This window comes from Choloepus didactylus, chromosome 8 (genome assembly GCF_015220235.1).
Source record: "Choloepus didactylus isolate mChoDid1 chromosome 8, mChoDid1.pri, whole genome shotgun sequence".
Taxonomy (NCBI): Eukaryota; Metazoa; Chordata; class Mammalia; order Pilosa; family Megalonychidae; genus Choloepus; species Choloepus didactylus.
The window spans coordinates 97,105,806-97,126,155 of NC_051314.1; the positions used below are offsets into that span (position 1 = coordinate 97,105,806).

A 20,350-nucleotide genomic window follows, 5' to 3' on the forward strand; every position below is an offset into this window, starting at 1 on the left:
AGAATTAAGGTTAATCTGGCAAATTGGTTAATTGGAGGTCAGTTTAGGGAACTTCTACTGTTGTTCTTAGTGCTGTTTAGAGGAAAGTCAATGGTTTGTTTGAGTTGGGTGAGAGGAGGAAGTGGTTTCTCCTGAAGCTTCTAGCAGTACGAAGCCAGGTGAAGGGACCAGTCTCAAGGATAAGTCACATTGGGAAAAGTAGGGATAGGGATCTGTAGAACGGTCCTACAAGTTCGGTACATTTTTCCTTTCTTCTCTCCAAAAGGATAATGAAATTATTTAAATTATGAAAACTATTTTTGTAATTTCTTAAATGTATTAATAATTGTCTTTTCTGACGGTTATGATTTTTGGATCATTGCTTGATCATTTCAAGAACAGTGTGATACGGTTAACTAGGATATTGGCTCAAAATATACGTTGTAACATACATGAAATCCTAATTTCTGCTTTTCTAACTGTCATTTTTGGCTTTATGCCTTACCTCTAGTAATAAACAAAGAAGATTCTCAATGTAAAAAAATACGTGAAAATATGTTTTGAAAGTTTTTAATTGGCTTTTAACATTTTTGAGTCTTGGGTAAAACTTTCTTTTCTTAAAGCTATTTCCACAGTTAACCATGCTTTTGACTGTATAAACACTATTCCAATAAGAAAATACAGTTCTGTCAGTTAAAAGGGCATCTTTACTGGAATGACATTTAAAAATTTGTAGTCATTGTACTTTGACATAAGATGTAAAAAACGTATTTATAGTTCTAGGAACTAAAAGAGCCAAACAACATAACTTAGATAATAGGTATCTTTCGGGGCATATAGTTGATTAGCTGAGCTCCTTAAGTTCCAGACTTGTCATTTTACTTGGCTTACAGACCAAGTATAAACATGCCACGTAAGACTATTGAATAATGTAAGGCTTGTAGATGACTATATTTGAAAGTCTTCCTCTTCGTGCTACATGGATCAAGATAATTGTGATTAAATTTCAGCTCCTGATAATATTTTACTTAGACTGTCTCTCCAGATGTTAGAAAGAGCATGTTCCATGTCCCTTTTATCCATGAAATTAAAGTCTTTATGATTTTATGCCAGAAAAATTAGTCTTTATTATAAGCTGATATGTAACATTTTGTCAGACAAATTAAAACTATCATTTACTACTTTCCCTTGTCTGACTGAAATTTTATAGCTAATATATAGTGGTTATCTAGCTAAGGTTTTCATATAATTAACTCCATCTCTTACCTCTCTTACTCTCTTATCAATCTTTAATTTTTGTTCTAGTTTTTCTATCATGTGTTTTTGTTTATAAACTCTTAATACCCTTTTGAAATAAGTGGTAGATAAATTCAATAAACTCAACAAACATTTATTAAGTACCTATTTCTTGCTGTTAACTGACATACTGGTAATAGAAGGGTGAAAAAGATAGGCTTCAACTTCAAGAAGCTTAAAATTTGCTCTATTTCAGAAATTACTAGGAAATACTTTGCTAAATTGGGAACTAAATATATATATAGTTTTTACCAAGCATATAAAATACTTATGTTAATTTTTTTAGTGCTGGTTAGAAGTTATAATTAGAGTAGATTGACATTACCTGAACCTACATGCTTCTTGAGTTATTTTGTTTTATTCAGATTTAAAATTCAGGTCTAGCAAGGCACATACAGTTCTGTTCTCAGATGTCTTCAGAACGTTGCAGAGCTGGTCTTCTGTGAGAACACACAGCCGTCCCACCTTTCAGCTTCACTCTTGGGGGAGATTTGGTGTGTGTGGGATGACCAAAGGTTGTCCAGGAAATCTTTGAAGAAGATTGTAGTTTATCTGAAAGATGTTATAAAATGGCTTTGCAAAGAGAAAACATTCCTGCTTTCAGTCCAAAAAAGGAAAGAATGCCTTTTTCCGTGGTTCATATTGTTCTTTTATGAAGTAGATTCTCTTATGCTTTGTGCAACTTTTGAATGAATACCCATCCCCTTGAAAATTCAAACTACTGTGTAAAGGCTTAGAAGGTTGTAAATGCAGTGGTAACACATTACATAAATGGTTGGCTGATATCATTAAGAAAACATTGAAATTCATACATTTAAAAATGTAAGCTAAGTGTATCTTCCACAGACTGCAAAACCTGGCTTTTAAGGTGAGCTCTTCTAACCTAGAAGTGTCATCAACCCCTGCCCTATAAAAGAGAATAAAATTATTACCTGGATTTTTCTGGAAGTGGTTACCCCTTAAGTGAATGTCCTTGTCTTTCACTCGTGTACCTTCTCTTCCTCATGCTTGGCCTTGTGCTTATTTTACTGCTTATTAGCACCTTTACTGTGATAGGCATAATAAGGGGTCCTCAAAGATTTCCACATCTTAATCGTCAGCATCTGTGAATATGTTTCCTTACATGGCAGGTGTTGGCCAATAGAATTAAGTTTGCTAACCAGTTTATCCTAAAATAGGGAGATTAGCCTCAGTTATCTGAGTGGGTCCACTGAAATTACAAGATCCTAAAATATAAACAAGGGAGGCAGAAGAGGAGGTCAGAGTGAAGCAGTGTTGGAAGTCAGCCCGCCATTGCTGGCTTTGAAGATGGAGGAAGCAGCGCCACAATCTAATGAATGTGGGTGGCCTGTGGAAACTACAGAAGCCAAGGAAATGGATTCTCCCTTAGAATCTCCAGTGAGGAAAACAGCCCTGCTCATGCCTTGATTCCCAGTGAGACCCATGTCAAGCTTTAACCTACAGAAGTACAAGATAATAAATTTATGTTAAGACACTTTGCTCATGGTAATTTGTTAGGGTAGCAATAAATACTAATATATTTGCCAATGTAAGAGAAAGGAAAAAGAAGGTGAAACTCAAGCCAGTCCATCTAGGAAAAGATTTAGTGTGAATGGAAGTTACAACTCTTGCTGGCAGGGAGATGAAAAGGCCATTAGTGAATTTCAACCCCTGCTACTGCTGTTTTCCATTAATGCAGATAATCTGTATTTGCCTGCTACCTGTGGCCAGTGTAAAGATTTGAAGTATGCTTCAAAACAATATGTCTTCAGTCCAGTCTGCCTCCAATCTGTCCACTTGCCTATTATGAGAGTGATCTATTCATAGAACAGATTCCATTATGTTATTTCTCTTTAAAATTCATTTAATGGTTTTTCGTTGCATGCAGAATAATGCCCAAACATTTAGTATGACATTCAAGGCCCCTCCACAACAGAAGCTTCTGTTGCAGCCTTATACTATACTACTTTTTCGTATGCAAGTTGTGTTCCAGCCGTGGTAAAATATTTACTTTCTGTGAACCCAGAAGACCATTTTGCATTTTTCTCTGTTGTATGTGTCATTTCTTTCACCTCAGATGCCCTCCAAGATCATATCTTCAGGCAAACTCCTGTGAATTAAGACTCAGCTGAAAATCAAGGAACATTCTATATCGAGTAAAATTACTTGTTTTGTCCTTTATGGCACCTTGTGACTTGTGTACATATCATGACCCATTTTATGGTGTTAAACTTATTTCTTTCCATTTCATTCTCTTATGCTAAACTGTGAGCTTCTTAAGGGCAGCATGTGGGTCTAATAACGTATCTGTGGGCTTTTAGTAACTCACATAATTTATACAGTAGGTCCTCAATAAATAAAATTAAGTAAACATACGTTTACCTTATTGGACCTGGCCAACATACCTCAGAATGCAGGTTTTGGATTCCCAGGCCAGTCTTTGGTTGTATTCTGCCTCTAAAAATTAAGTATCATGAAAGAAGTTTTTTTCATACTTATAGAAATTTTTTATTTTGAATAAAATTTAGACACTGACCATTTTATCATTTCCCTTTTTGTCTTCTATTTCAGCATTTCCAATTTCATGATTTTGTTTTATCAAAAATGTAAACTCTGTTTTGTTTAGTTTTTTTCATGGCTCTATTTGGAAAAATTATTTTGTTTCATTGTGTCTGTTTTCATTCTTAAAGCATTGAGAAGACTGAGATTTAATAACATGGCAAATATCCAACCCTTTGGGATTTAAATATTTATGCTTTTCTCAGCATTTCTCATATTCTGCTTTTTAGATTTAGTATTTATGTTAGTTTCTCGGTGGTTACATATAGGTTTGACCTTGCTGCACAGTTCTTTATGAAAATCAGGTGACATAATGTATGCAGTAGAGTTTAGAAGCCATATAGAACACTATTCAGATGGCATTAATTGTTTTCATAATTTTTATTATCACTTTTACACTCTTGACTTCAAAACATTCACAGTTTTCATGATGATGTGAGTAGTTCCACTAGGAATTTGTCTTTTTGCAACAGCTGTCAGAACTCAAAGTCTTAAAATGGTTGGCAGAATTTTTAGTGTGATCAGTAAAACGCCTCTGCATGCTGTGTAGTAATTTGTAAGTTTGGTTTACCAGTTTAAAAAAGGAAAACACTTTTTAATTGAGATGAATGAATCCATGTTGGCATTACTATTTTGCCTACGAAAAGTCATCATTAGTTTAAAAAGTAGTAGACAGTTGTCATTTATGAATCAGTGATGACTTGCAAGTATTTAAAAGAGATTTTAGTTTTAAAATATTATGAAAGTGTTGATAAATATTTGGAAACTATAAATTGTAATCATGGAAATGTCCAGCTTGAGTTACCATTTTGCTTGGATGCCCATTGTCGGATTGTGGGTAAAGCTAACTTGTTTTAGAATGGCTGAAAGGCTAGGCAAAACCATGGTTCAGAGTGTGTCTTCAGTATTTGAATTCTGTCATGTCATAGGTAATTCACCAAGAGCATTTCGCTTTCTTTGTTTTAAGGTCAACTTAAAGTAATGAGCTGATAACAGCTACTGATATTTCTACCAGAAAAGAAATACCCTCTGAGAAACCTGTCATCCTTTATCCTTTATAGTATTGTAAGAGTCAGTCTCATGTGAATTCATTTAGTGCAAAATGAGTCTATAGAACCTAATTATACAGGCCGGGCTGAAGATTGGAGACTTACCTCACCAAAGGGTACACTTTTATAGGAACTAAAAGACCCCTCTCATGTACATCTTGTCTGTTTTTCATTTCCTTACATAATGCCAGATAAATACTGGCACATCCTTGTGTCTTCTTTGAAGAGATTATTTACTTATACTGGCTTTCCGCCACTCTATCACACTTTCTTACTTATGTGTAAGAAACCACTCTGTTCTTTTAAGTACAGTATTTCCCAGTGTATGATGCTTCTAAATCATTCCATGGACCTGGAGCTTATACTTGACAGTTTTAGTGGAACTGCCTGGTGCCACTGTCCCTATTGGGGGTGCAATTCACTTTTGAAGACTTCAGACTCCCATCCACTTACTTGTGTCTCTTTTCCTGATTATACAGATTTCAAAATAAATTTTTCTCATCAGTCTCTATATTGTAGTCCTTTTCCATATTTTTCCATAAATGATAGCTTTCTTTTCAACTTGTTATTTGTTTTTAATTAAAAGTATCATTGCATCCACAAATTTTAATGAGTATCTGCAGAACGCAGAACTCTCTGCTGAATGCTAAGGAAATATGAAGAAGAATAAGGCAAGATCCCTGGCCTTAAACAGCTTGCATGGATTTCCATGTTAACTTGATCTCATTACTGCAGCTGTTTGTGGTGGTTTTTTTAAGGTGGCTGGGTATTTATCTAAATAACTCTGTTTCTTTGAATAACTATCAGCAGCAATTGTTTTATTCTCTGCCTCGCAGGTACTACAGTGCAACCATCCTGCAGATGTCTGGTGTTGAAGATGATAGACTTGCGATATGGCTGGCATCAGTTACAGCCTTCACAAATTTCATGTTCACACTCGTGGGAGTCTGGCTTGTTGAAAAAGTGGGTCGCAGAAAGCTTACTCTTGGTAGTTTAGCAGGTAGGTGCCTGGACAAGGAATCCAGTTATCAACTTTCCTCTAATGATGACAAGTTGACCTTCCAAAATACAATTCTGGTATTACTTCTTATGTGGTTTCTTAACCCCAGGTTCCTCTTGTTTGTGGGTGGGAGCAGGGTGGGGTGAGGGAGCTTTTAGAATGTTAAGATTTGTGACTAGAAACTAAAATTGTAGGAACAATTTGGATCTACTAACAGTAACATTTTTTTTGTTATTATTTTGAGTTCCATTCAAAGATATGTGTAAAAAGGTTAATCATTTTTTATTCTATTTGTGATTAAAATATTTGGTATTTTATAAATAAACTTTTATTTTTAGTTAGAGAAATTGTAGGTTTACAGACAAATCATGCAGAAAGTACAGAGTCCCCATATACCCTTCTCACAAAAACAGTTTTTCTTATTAACACTTTGCATTAGTGTGGTATTTTTATTCCAATTGGTGAAACAGTATTATTGTAATTATACTATTAACTGTAGTCTGAATTTACATTAGGACTCACTGTGTTGTACAGTTCTGTGGTTTTTAAATACTTTTATTCTGATAACATATATATAACCAAAAAGTTTCCATTTTAAGCATTTACCAATATGTACTTTAGTGGTGTAAACTACATTCATAATGTTATGCTGTATCACCACCCTCCATTACCAAAACATTTCCATCATCCCAGACAGAAACTCTGTACCAGTTAAGCATTTGCTCCCTATTCCATACCCTCAATTTTATGGCTCTATGAATTTGCATATTCTCATTATCACATGTAAGTGACATTATAAAGTATTTGTCTTTTTGTGTCTGGCTAATTTCTCTCAAGATTATGTCGTCTCATGCATCAAAACTTGATTCCTTTTTTACAGCCAACTAATATTCCATTGTATGTACGTACCACATTTTGTTTATCCATTTATCTGTTGATGGGCACTTGGGTTGCTTCCAGCTTTTTTTGGCAATTGTGAATAATGCCATTGTGAACATCAGTGTGCAAGTATCTGATCAAGTCCCTGCTTTCACTTCTTCCAGGTATATACCTGGAAGTGGGATTGTTGTGGGTCATATAATTCTATACTTAACTTTCTGAGGATCTGCCAAAATGTGTATACTTGATTTTTAACATAAGTTATAATTTTAAGTTTGGAATCATATGGAAGTAAATTTGGAACATTTTTTTCAAAGCTCTTTTGACAACGAAATATTAGAACCATATAATTTCTCCACAAAGCAGGGACAGACTCTCTTTGTACTTGAAACAGGTGTAAATTCTAGGGTAAATTCTGGCTGGTTATATTTGTCCTCTACAATAGCTAAATAAGGCAAACATTTCTGAATTTCAAGTTTCCTTTTGTTTAAATTCTGCCCATTTTATTTATTATTTCTCTGCAACATAAAGGCTGTTTCTCTTTACAGAATTAGACCCATCTTTACCATTGTTTTCAGATGGTTGCTTACGTAATTTTTTTTTTTTTTTTTTTGCAAATATTCAAGCAGATTCCTACCTAACCATTGATTGCCCTGTAATGGCTCCTTTTTAAATTTGTTTGGAGTAAGAATGCATTTTTCCATTAAAACATAGTTTCCAGGCCAGCCTAACTAATTTTAATTTAACCAAATTATACCTAAAACAGATCTAATAAGACTGCTTCAAACCCTTGTCCCAGATTTCAGTAAGAAAATGCATTCTGAGTTGCAAACTCAGTTATATTCTCCCCCGTCCCTAACTCCAGAAGCAGTAGTAGAATGCTGCCCCGCTCCTGAACTTGTCTAAGCCGTGGAAGCCCTCCCCTCCAATAACATCAGTGCACTGCACTGTCACCTCTGAGGGGGAGGTGAGAGACAGATTGAATAAGAGCAAACATGAGTGCAACAGCCAAGGTTTACAGGGAAGTGGGAGGGCGAGAGGAAAGTGAGAGTTTAAAAAACATGTATTTACAGACCTGTTGAAGAAACCAGGGAGATTTAGCCTGGAGGGAAAAGAAGATTCAAAGGAGATCCGACTCATATCTTATTCTAGCAGATGGTAGATGTTATAAGGACAAAGATTTTTACTTAATACAAGAAAAACATTCCAGATAGAGCTATCCAACAGTGGATTGGGTTGCCTCATTGAGATGATAAGCTCTCATCAAGAGGAGAGACAACCATCAGGCAGTGATGGGCTGGAAATAGATTCCTATAGTGGGCTAGAAATTGATTCACTGATCTCTGAGGTTCAGGTCAACTCTAAGAGAATATAATAGCTGCTTTCAATTTTTTTTTTTAATGGACACCCTTCATTTTTGATAGTGCCTCAGAATATTGCTACCTAAAGAGGCCTTTATTTTAAATAGCATGACAGTTATTCTAAAATTTGGGATTTGGCTTTTCCAATCTGGGGAAACTGCTAATTAAGCATTTTTTCTAGCAGCCTGTGTCCTTCTGTTTGTTATATTCTAACAAAACACGTTCTCATTAGTTCTGCAGAATTTTGAGGCAGTGCAGATCAGTTCCAGAACCAGACTGCATTTGAAATGTATGGGTTTGGTAAGGTTCTGTTTCATCTTCTGTAAATGGGGATAATTAGAATCCTTACTTCACAGAGTTGTAATGAGGGTTGAACACACTTACAGATGTAATAGCACTTAAAACAGTGCCTAACAGACAGTGTAGTGGTCAGAGCATTTGGCTATTAGTGGTGGTGTTATTGCCAAAAAGTGACTCCCTTGTTGTTTTGACCATACTGCGAAATAGACCTGCATCATCACAATTCAGGTACTTTCTTATAGTCCTCTTACTCACCTTTTCAGTATAGTCCCTCTTCCCCAAGGCTTTCCAGAGCCCATCCCTGACTATTAAGTAAAGGTATTAAGACGGTTATTTGGATGGAAAGACCAGTCGTTTCAGGGGCTGCTTATCATGAGTAACCTGTAGGCACTTTTTTTTTCCTGCCTTGTTCTCTTTCTAATCAAATCCACCAACATCCCAGCTCCATCCACTACCAGTACTAGGCAGTGATTCCTCCAGCTTGAGAGACAACTTCTCTTCAAGTAGGCATCCAATTTCTTTATTTGTGTGGCCAGTTAAAATGGTGTACTGCATTTTATGCTGGCCCAGGAGTTAGAAGGCCTGGTTTCTTGTCACAGGTTTCTTCTTTAACCTGTACATATCGTTGTAAGTAAAGAACTGCTCTTTATGCAGTTCTTGTTTATAACTGCAGTTCTTGTTTGTAACTGGTTAAATAGGTCCCAAGGAACAGTGACCAGTGGAGGCTTATGCCTCCAAAAGTAACCATGATGCTAAACAACCTTGTTAGTATGCTAGTATTTCTCCAGTGTGACTGTGCAGTTTGGATGTATTATGTCCCCCAAAACGCCATGTTCTTTAGTGAAATCTTGGGGGCAGACGTATTAGTGTTGATTAGGTTGGTTCCATGGAGCTGTGATCCACCCAACTGTGGGTAATACCTTTGATTAGATTATTTCCATGGAGGTGTGGCCGCACCCATTCAGCGTGGGTCTTGATTTAATCATTGGAGTCCTATGTAAGAGCTCAGACAGAAGGAGCTCGCTGCTGCAGCAAGAGAGACATTTTGGAGACCGCCGTTGAAAGCAAACTTTTGCTGACACTTCGCTTTGGAGAAGCTAAGATAGGAGAAAACACCCCAAGAGCAACATTTTGAAGAATGCGTGGGAGCTGAGAGAGGGGCTGGAACACACCCTGGGATCAGCAGATGCCAGCCACATGCCTTCCCAGCGAGCAGAGGTTTTCCAGAGGCCATTGACCTTCCTTCGCTGAAGGTATACTTGTGTTGATGCCTTAATTTGGACACTTTTCATGGCCTTCAGACTGTAAACTTGTAACCAGATAAACCCTTTTGATAAAAGCTAATCCATTTCTGGCATTTTGCATAATGGCAGCATTAGTCAACTGGAACAGTGGCCCTCACAATAGATACTTTTCAGACTTGAGTGCTCATTGATTCCTTGTTAGTCATATTTTTATTTCAACATGTTTTTGTTTTACTCATTCTTATGTAGGTATTTATTTGATACTTTAATACTACTGAGTATTGTGCTAAGCACTGTTCTGTTTTAAATTTCTTAAATTAAGCTGGCTACAGTCTGTAATTTTTAAACCTTTTGATTACATATTCTTCCCTATATTATGTTTTTATTAATGACCAATTATTTTATATTGAATTAAAAATAGTGGAAAATCTTACAGCAAAATAATTTTTGTGAATAGGTATTTATTCTTTAAAAATTACTACAAATACACTGTCTTTAGCTAGACCTTGACAAAGAAATTCTTTGTACAAAGAAATATAAAATATGTAGTCCATGAGTAATTTTAAATGTAGAACATTTTGTGGTGTTCTGACTTCTCATATTTTCAAAGCTTGCTCAGAGAACTGGGATTTCTTGTAAATATTACAAATTTAATGACAACCTCTTGACTCTTTTAATAGGGGAGGGTTTATATCTGTGTGGCTTTATTGGTAGTACATCAGAAAGCCAGTAACTATGTTTTTCTTTTTTCCAGATATTTTGGTAGTGGAATATTTCTGAAAACATTGCTTGGAGACTGTCTCCATCAGAATTGCCTGGGGTACTTATTTTGAAATGTGAATTCTTGGGCCCTACCCCGTATCTACTAACTTAGAATCTCTACAGATGGAGTCTGGAGCATCTGGGTTTTAAACAGTTTCCACAGGTGATAGATAGTTATGCACGCCAACTGTGAAAACTGCTGTTCTAGGAGAACATGGGAAGGGATTTTTTTTTTTTTTTCTGAGTATTTACTAACAACCCAACCCCCGTGCCAGGTTGTTAATGTAACTTATTATATTACATCAGCTATTTTTGGAATGGTATTGATACAATACACTTCACCTCCTGTGGAAAACATCTTTATTAGGAAAATTATATCACATTTCCAAAGTGTTAATAGTATATACTTTATACTTCTCTTGAAATATAAAGTGCCCAAACTGCACAGTACACTGAAGGACAGCCTTTCTTTGAAAACTTCCTGTGTTAAACTCAAACTAGGTAATAAATCGTTTGTCAATAATTATAATAATTTTGAATGCTAACAAGTACCGGATAAAACATCTGTAACATAGTAAATGAAAGGAAGTAGGTAATAAAACTAAAAGATAGTTTTATGCTTTAAGGGTAAATGAGTATAAGACAGGACATAATAAATTATTAAAGTCAAGTGATCATTTTAAATTTTAATACGTTAATAAAGTTGTTTAAGACACCATCACTCTCCTTAAGGAGTTTTTCTCATAAGGGTTATTAACCCTGGCTGAGCAAAACAGTTGCTGTGGAGATGTTTTAAGCTCAGATATATCATCCTTACCTTCTGGAGATTCTGATTCATAGGTTGGGGTCCATCCTAGGCATTTGTCCCCAACAGGAAGCCAGGACTGAGAAGCATTGTTCTATGTCATAAAGACGGTAAAGGTATTATACTCAATTTTTAAACAATTTCCATACAAAATGGGTTAAAAAATAATAAATTTTGTGCTTGAGTAGTGTAGACCTTCAGCTGTTTATGAATCTTGTATATCTAGAGTGTAGAGTGGTCCATTCCCCATGTTTTGCAGGTTCCTTGGACTTTTCTTAGAGTTGGATACAAGTAGATAAGTTGTACATATTACAGAACTCTCATCCAGGATAATTGTACCAGTCCCACCATTTCATATGTTTGTTTTCTTCAACAACAGTATTACAAAAATTTATGATTTACAGTTCATTCATTCAACAAGTACTTATTGAAATCTGCTATATGCTAGACAGTAGAATGAACATATGTAAGTAGGTGCCAGACATATCATCTTAGGGTTTATAATTCATCATGGGAGACAGGTTATTTAGTAACTGTTATAAAAGATGAGTATCATCTTTATTCTACATTTTAAGATACATTTAAAGTTTCTTGGTCGAAAAATATTTAGAATATATTCTTTCCTGTTCCAGGTCAAAACACTATGAAAGTATTGTGGACAAATACTTAGGAATCCAGGTTCTTTTATAAACAGTTTAATGGTAAAACTCAAGGCTTGGAGGAGTTTTTAGGCTTCTAGGCCATCTGCTCTCCCGCTTTGTGCCTAGCAATAAACTCTTTCTCTCCTTGAAACTCCAGTGTCTCAGGAATTGGTTATTTGAGCACGTTGGGCAATGAATCCACTGCCTTAGTCTGGTTTCAGTTGGTGACTCTGATGGGACCAAAATGTCCTAAGAAGCAAGGAGGCCAACTGTCTGAAGTTCTGGGGCCCTGGTAGAACAGACTGCCCAAACACAAAGCAGGCAGTGGTGAGGATGGAGAAGGAATCCAAACTCAAGACTTGTTCACAATTTCCAGACCCACCTGTTATATAAACCCACATCACTTGGAAGTAACCCCGCAGCCCAACCAACAGAAACATGCAGCATGCTCTAAGAGAAACGGGGTGGACTCTCAGCTCTTAGACTCGAATGTAAGGATTGTGATGCAGATTTGAGGACACCAGTCTCACCTCGACCATCAGGAAGCCACTTAGGATGGCTCCTCTCACCTCTGACTCGGTGACTCTTTGAGTGGATGGCTCATTCAATAATTTGGTGGAGCAGAAGAGACCAACATGTTTCCTCACACTTGTATCCCTCTCCTGTCCAAAATCTATTTCTCTGATTGAGGAGAGAAGGATTGAAGGGTCTTCACAGCTTTCCAGGATGGATCTCAGAGATGTGGAATGCAGCTTAATGAGCATGCCCAATCAGGATCCAATGAAGCCCCTGGTCATGCAGGAGCTTCTTGCTGCAGCTTTAGGATCATTCCCTTTAGTGTTCAGTGGGACCTAGTATTTGGTTAAAGTATTTTAATGTGTTCTGGAAGGCCGTCAAGACTAGAAACCCAGTGTAGCTATCCAGGGTTCAAGTGTCGCTGCCTCATCAGCCTTCATCACTTTCTGGTAAAGGATATGGGCTAGTAAGACAGTGAATGTATTTCTGTGATTTGTAAGAGAGACTGATTGATCACTTCATCACAGTGTCTAGAGGGACTAGATTTCTTTGCACACTTTAAAGACTGGAACTTGTCACGATGGATGTATCACGGTAGTAGAAATGTGCTTGATGGTAGTGTAAATCAGATTTTCATTTAAGTATAAGTGAAATCTATGGTCAATAAAATTTGAGAGGTTACCAAATGACTGATCTCGGTAAGAAATATCCAGATATTTCTATCCTTAATTATAGAGTTTTATTTATCAGTAATGAGAAGGGAAATTCACTGAGCCTTACAATGTCAGTATCTGATCACAAACAAAGAAATAATACTGTATCAGTGCAAAATCGGGATTTTAGGATCTTTCAAAGTGGGAACTGTCAGAGGGAAATAGAATGCAAGTGCCAAATGTGAAAAGAGACCTGAGGATCTGGGCACTGACACCCTCAAAGCCTTTCTGATCCAAACTTGGAAGCAGCATAGTCTGATTGGAAGTGGAGAATTGAGTGGATAAATGACAGATTTTTGGTATTTTGGCCTCTCTCTGCTCCCATTTACTGATCTGAAAAGTGTAACAGGAATACTTATCTTTTATTTGAGCTGGAAACTACTGATTTTTGTGCCTTCTTTAGGATGGCTCTGAGCACCATCTTTTATTAGTTGTCAGAATTTAGTCATGTCTCTTACCCTTTCTGTGCCCTAGTTTTCAAATCAACATGAGTAATAATATTAACTGCTCCTATTTAATAGTTTGTCAGAATTAGTAACTTCATGCATTTAAAGTACATGGAATTTTATCATATTTATAATAAGTTTTCATGTAAGTTTTATTATGCCTGATAACTTACTCATATATTTGAATAATGGTTAAACCTCCCCTGCAGAGGAGAAGCTAAGCCTACTTACCATTATGCCTGAGAGTCATGCCCAAAGAACCTCTTTTGCTCAGATGTGGCTCCCCTCTCTCTAAGCCAATGCTGCAGTTAAACTCACTGCCCTCGCCGCTACATGGGACATGACTCCCAAGGGTATAAATCTCCCTGGCAATGTGGGACACGACTCTTGGTGATGGACCTGTCTGTGGCATCGTGCAATTGAGAAAACCTTCTTGGACCAAAAGCGGGGAGAGAAATGAAACAAAGTATCAGTGGCTGAGAGATTTCAAATAGAGTTGATAAGGTCATTCTGGAGTTTATTCTTGTGCATTATATAAATATCCCTTTTTAGTTTTTAGTGTATTGGAAGAGGTAGAAGAAATACCTGAAACTGTTGAACCGTAATCCAATAACCTTGGTTCTTGAAGATGGTTATATAACTACATAGCTTTTACAATGTGACTGTGTAATGATGAAAACTTTGTGACTGACACTCCCTTTATCCAGTGTATGCACAGACAAGTAAGAAAATAAAGACAATAAATAAATAAATAATTGGGGGAAAGGGGGTATGTGGAGTTTTGGGTGTCCTTTTTAATTTTTATTCTTATTTTATTATTATATTCTTATTTTTATTTTTCGAGTAATGAAAATGTTCAAAAATTGATTGTGGTGATGAATGCACAACAATATGATACTGTGAACTGTTGATTGTACACTTTGGATGATTATCTGGTATGTCAATATAATCTCAATAAAATTGCATTTAAAAAAAGGAAAAAAAACTTTTTTTTTTTGAGAGAGATGATTTTCATAACATACCTAATATATATCCAGATGATTTTCATAACATACCTAATATATATCCTTTCTTCTTGAAAGACAGTTGTCTTTTCTGTTTCTGAATTCAGTCCAATTCAGGGCTGGATTGTCTTTTGAGAAAAGTTATGCCTCAAATGATTCCTGGTTCTTGTTTGAATGTTAAGCCAATGAAGGGAAAACAAACTCTTATTTTAGGTTTTTGGCTTGATTGGCCTATTAAGGCAAAATAGACTTCATACCCTCCCTTCGAGCCTCCCCATCCTTCAACTTTTTTATACTATTTTGAAGGTATGCTGCTGCTGTTGCTACTGCCGCAGATACACGTAACATTTTATAGTGTTTTATTGCATTACAGAATGCTTTCAAATACATACGACTTTTAAAATTCACTGCAGTTCTGTAAGGTTAGCATTTTCTCTAAGGCCCATTTTACAGAAGAGAACATTTAATTTTGGAATGGTCATGTGCCTTATCCAAGATCACGGAGTCAAGAAACGACAGCCATCCGAGGCCAGGAGCAGCACAGCCCAGAGGGCTCAACTTGACATATCCCCTGTATCTTAAAACACATGCACGTCAGCTGTTGCATAATTCCATTGCACTTCAGCGTTTCCCAAAGGTCTTCTTTTATCCATCCGTTTAATGATATTTTTGGTCATCTCTTAGTTACCTCCCAGTGTAATAAGAACTTTGCTACTTCAGAAATGCCCTCTCTTAATTCCATATTTTAAACATATTGCCACATTCAAATAAACTGTACAAATTATTAGAGCAGTAATTCTCTTTCTTCCTACGACCTTTGTTGTTTATCTTCATAATGTCTTTGCCAGAACATTAGTCAGAAATTTTCATGTTTTCTTATTTCCTGTGGGATCTCTATCAGGGACTTTAAACATGGGTGCTTTAAGTAATGTTTAATAATCATTATTTCTATATTTTTTAAACCAAAGACAATACTCCACTTCCAAGTACCTGTACATATGTGTTTTCTCATGCCTAGCACCTTAAAGTCTTCAAAAAATGCTGCTACTTTTTAATAAGGAATGTTCTTTCAACTGCTGTAAAAAATATTCAATTTGTTGCTCTTTAGTTTCCTGATTTGGCTCTTACATGATCAAATGCCATTAGAACATAATTATTAGAACATAATATAAAATTTCTGGGCACTGATAAGAAAGCTTTATAAACCTGTTGCTTTTCATATTTCCTGGCATGTTAGGCACTCAACAATGTTGTTTACATTAATTGATTTTGAGACTGTCAGCAATCCGTGGTATTTCTTTAGGAAATCAATCCCAGTCTACTGCTGCCTCGCAAATGTATTTGCTTTGAATTACACTCTCAACCTGTGTCACAGTGTATGTGCTAGTAAGTTTTTCTGATAATTTGTTTATGTATTAGGATCATTTTTTTTTTAATCCAGGGGAAATAGATTAGGGTATTTTCTAAGAAGTTTGTCTTCCCAAACCCTGTTTGCCTTGGAAGAATGTGATCAACTTTTTCTGATGTAAAATTCTTTTTTTTTTTTTTTTTCTTAAGGTACCACAGTAGCACTCATTGTTCTTGCTTTGGGATTTCTGCTATCGGCCCAGGTTTCCCCTCGCATCACTTTTAAGCCAGCACCTCCTTCAGGTCAGAATGCTACTTGCACAAGATACAGGTGAGATTTCATTATATTCCCCTTTCTTAACCTAGTTCTGCTAACTGTTTTTGTTTGCTTTTAACTCTTCTGAACTTTGGGAGATGAGAAGAGCTTGCTAGGTGTGCAGGCTTGTGAGGGAATCTCAAGAAGAAAACGGGGAAGTGGCAGGAAGGGACCACCCAGAAGAGGAACAGTATGTGCAAAGATGTGACAGTGAAAGTGCTTAAGGAAAAGTAGTTGTTAGGCACAATTTTGGTGATTTTTCTCTGGAAATTAAAATAAGGGATTGATACAGAAGCTAAGCAGGAATACTAAAAATCTAGTTAAATCATACATGATTCTGTGCTATTTATTTTCCAGGTGAAATAAATACCTTTAATCAGTAATTAAACTTTTCCAAGATGCAAATATCCAATACAGTGGATTGTTATTGGGTTATCTAACACTTAATTGTCACTGAGTTCCACAGGTGTTCTGTCATTTATTTAAACCAAAAAAGAAAGCTTTCCGCTACTGCCAGGGTACTTCCAAAGGATTAAAAGGTGGAAAGAAAAGCTGGGAGAGAGTGAAGTGTGGTCCAGTGGCCAATTGCAGGCTTAAGAGTGTATGAAGTTTAATGGTTTGCACACGGTGTGATAGCTGGATGGATAGACCGAAGAGAATATTGATCGCTGTGGACTAACATTAAAAAACAAACAAACAAAAACAAAGCATAGCAACCAGATTAATACCAGAAATAGTTTGAAAACTGCTGTTTTGGTTGGATGGACGGTTAAATTAGAAGACCAGAAAAATGAAATTATGCATCCTAAACAACCTGGTTTTAGAAGCAAACAATCGGCAATTGATTGTTCTTTTAATTGTACATGGTTTAGGAAATCCAAGAATACAGAGCTTTAGTGTGTGTATTTATACACATTTGTAAGTCAATTCATTATTTTAGTAAACATTTTTAGAGCTGCAGTAGATCAGGGGACATTGAGATATACAATCCTTAGTCCTCACGGAGCTCATGCTAGGAGGGAGAAAGAAGCAAATAAATAATTACAAAGTGGTATGATAAAGGCTGACAACGGTATCAGAGCATGACTCGGCATAATTGTCTTCACCTGGGGCCGCCACAGAAGGCATCACACATAAGAGTTATTAGCCTTAGCATTATCCTGGACTGCTTCTTAGAGCAATGTTTTTAACTATATAAAATTGATTCTATAGGAGTACAAAGGTAATCAATTATATTGAAACACAGTTAACAAAATACTTTTTAAAATAAACTTGTTATATAGTAATATATCTATATGTATCTATACTTTTTTTTTTTTTTTAACAGTGAATAATCTAGCTGCAGGTCTAATACCATTGTTTCAAAACCATGGTGAATATAAATGGTATTTTGAGATTTCTGCAACCACTGTAATGTTGTTTGAAAATATATTTGATTTCTATTGGTGCCAGGAGTTTATTGCCTACATTCGCAAATGAAGGAAATGCTAAATTTCAGTAAGAAGTTAATGAAATACAAACGTAACTTTCTCATCCAAGTTCATGGGCTCAAGGTTTAGAATCCCTTCTACAGGAGTGGGCTTGATCTGATTCTTCAAGATTGAGACAGTATTTCTCAGACAAGTGAAAGTGCAGATGTTTCCCAGGGCATGAGAGGAACTTGTGCAAAGGCACAGAAGTGTGGAACAGATTAGTGTTCAGGGAATTATGAAGTTTGGTTCTGCTAGAGAAAGGGAGCAATGCTAGTCATGAGGTGAGGTGGAAGCAAAGCTGGACTTTGTATGTAAGTCAGGACTTGGGTGGCAAAGGGAAACCATTCAGCAGCATTAGGCAGGGGGTAACATGATCAAATTTGAGTTTTATAAAGACTTCTGCATGAATCTGGGGACATGAATTGGAGAAGAGTCGGACAGCCCCAAAGAGAGATAACAAGAACCTGAAGTAATACCATGATGGTGAGTTTGAGGACAAAGGTAGGAATCTTTGGAGATATTACTGGGAGTAGATTGGTTAAATGGTAAGGGGAATGAACTCAGGTAAGGGTGTTTGGACAGATGAACTTTATGGAATTCAGTGGGAGTTAAGTGACTCCAGATGTGTAGGAGGATGGATGGGGCATAGTTCTAAGCATGCTTTATGTTTTAAAATAATAATAATTTATATTTATTAATCCCTTACTATATGTCAAGCATCGGTCCACATTCTTTTTTTTGTAAAACAGTTTTATTGAGATATTTTCACATACCATACAGTCCATCCAAAGTGTACGATCAGTGGCATTTAGTATAATCACACAGTTGGGCTTTCATCACTACATTCAATATTAGAACATTTTCATTACTCCAAAAAAGAAAAGCCCCATACCCATTAGCAATCACCTCTCAATGCCTCTATCCTTCCCCAGCCCTACATAACTACCACTCTAATTCTGTTTCCATAGATTTATTTATATTTACATTTTATATAGGTGGGATCATACAATATGTAATGCTTTGTGTCTGGTTTCTTTCACAGTTCATGAAAGAACATTGTTATATTTGTACTGTTCACCACAGTCATGTCCCCAATAGGGCTTGCTGTGTTATATGGTCCCATATTTTACCTTCTAACTTCCCTTCTAGTAACACACACAACCCAAAACTTCCCCTTTCAGTCACATTCACAAACACAATTTAACACCATTAATTTTACTCACAATAATATACTCTCATCACCCCATCCTTTTCCAAACATTTGTAGTCAACCCAAATAGAAATTCTGCACAAATTAGCCATCAGCTCCCTCATTCTCTACCCCTATTGTATCCCCTGGTAACTTGTATTCTAAATTTAACTCTATGAATTTGCTGTAATTAATTCATATCAGTGAGATCATACAATATTTATCTTTTGCTGTCTGGCTTACTTCACTCAACATAATGTCCTCAGGGTTCATCCATGTTGTCACATGCATCAGGACTTCATTCCTTCTTACGGCTGCATAATATTGCATTAAATATTTTGTTTATCCGTTCATCAGTTGATAGACATTTGGATTGCTTTCATCTTTTGGCAATTGTGAATAATGCCACTATGAATATCAGTGTGAAAATGTCTGTGTTGGAGTTACTCTTTTCAGGTCTTGTGGGTATATACTTAGTAGAGGGAATTCCCGAGCATCTGGCAGTTCTATATTTACCATCCTGAGGAACTACCAAACTTTCTTCCACAGACAGCAGCATTTTACATGTCCACCAGCAGTGAATGAGTGTTCCTATTTCTCCAAATCCTCTTCAACACTTGTACTTTTATGCTTTTTTAATAGTGGCCATTCTGGTAGGTATGAAATGATACCTCATTGTGGTTTTGATTTGCATTTCCCTAATAGCTAATGGTGCTGAGGATCTTTTTAGCCATTTGTATTTCCTCTTTGGAAAAATGCCTATTCAAGTATTTTGCCCATTTTTTAATTGGGTTGTCTTTTTATTGTTGAGTTGTAGGGTTTCTTTATGTATCTTGGATATTAAACTTTGATTAGATGTGTGGTTTCCAAATATTTCTTCCCATGGAGCAAGTTTCTTTTTTACTTTCTTGACAGTCCTTTGAAGCTCAAAAGTTTTTAATTTTAAGGAGGTCCTGTTTGTCTATTTTTTATTTCGTTGCTGGTACTTCTGGTGTAAAATTTAAGACACCATTGTCTACTACAAGATCTTAAGGATGCTTCCCTACGTTTTCTTCTAGGAGTTTTATGGTCTGGCTCTTATATTTATATCTTTGATCCATTTAGAGTTAATTTTGGTATAGGATGTGAGATAAGGGTCTTCTTTCATTCTTTTGCATATGGATATCCAGTTCCCCCCGCACTGTTTGTTGAAGAGACTGTTCTGTCCCAGTTGAGTGCATTTGTCAGCCTTGTCAAATATCCGTTGGTCATACATGTGAGGGTTTATTTCTGAACTCTCAATTTGATTCCATTGGTCAATATGTGTATCTTTATGCTGGTACCATGCTGTTTTAACCACTGTAGCTTTGTAATATGTTTTAAAGTCCTCCAACCTCATTCCTTTTTTTTTTTCCCCCAAGATGTTTTTGGCTATTTAGGGCCCTTACCCTTCCAAAGAAATTTTATATTTGACTTTTCCATGTCTGCAAAGT

General features: G+C 36.2%; 1 protein-coding gene across 1 annotated transcript in view; it reads left to right on the forward strand.

The window, feature by feature from the left end:
* The window catches only part of SLC2A13 (solute carrier family 2 member 13), a 388,263-nt gene that overhangs the window by 266,696 nt on the left and 101,217 nt on the right, over positions 1 to 20,350 (forward strand). The window contains exons 5-6 of the mRNA XM_037846603.1: positions 5,720 to 5,883; positions 16,112 to 16,232. Of these exons, the coding sequence (XP_037702531.1) occupies positions 5,720 to 5,883; positions 16,112 to 16,232 (285 nt within the window). The remainder of the gene's footprint in view (positions 1 to 5,719; positions 5,884 to 16,111; positions 16,233 to 20,350) is intronic.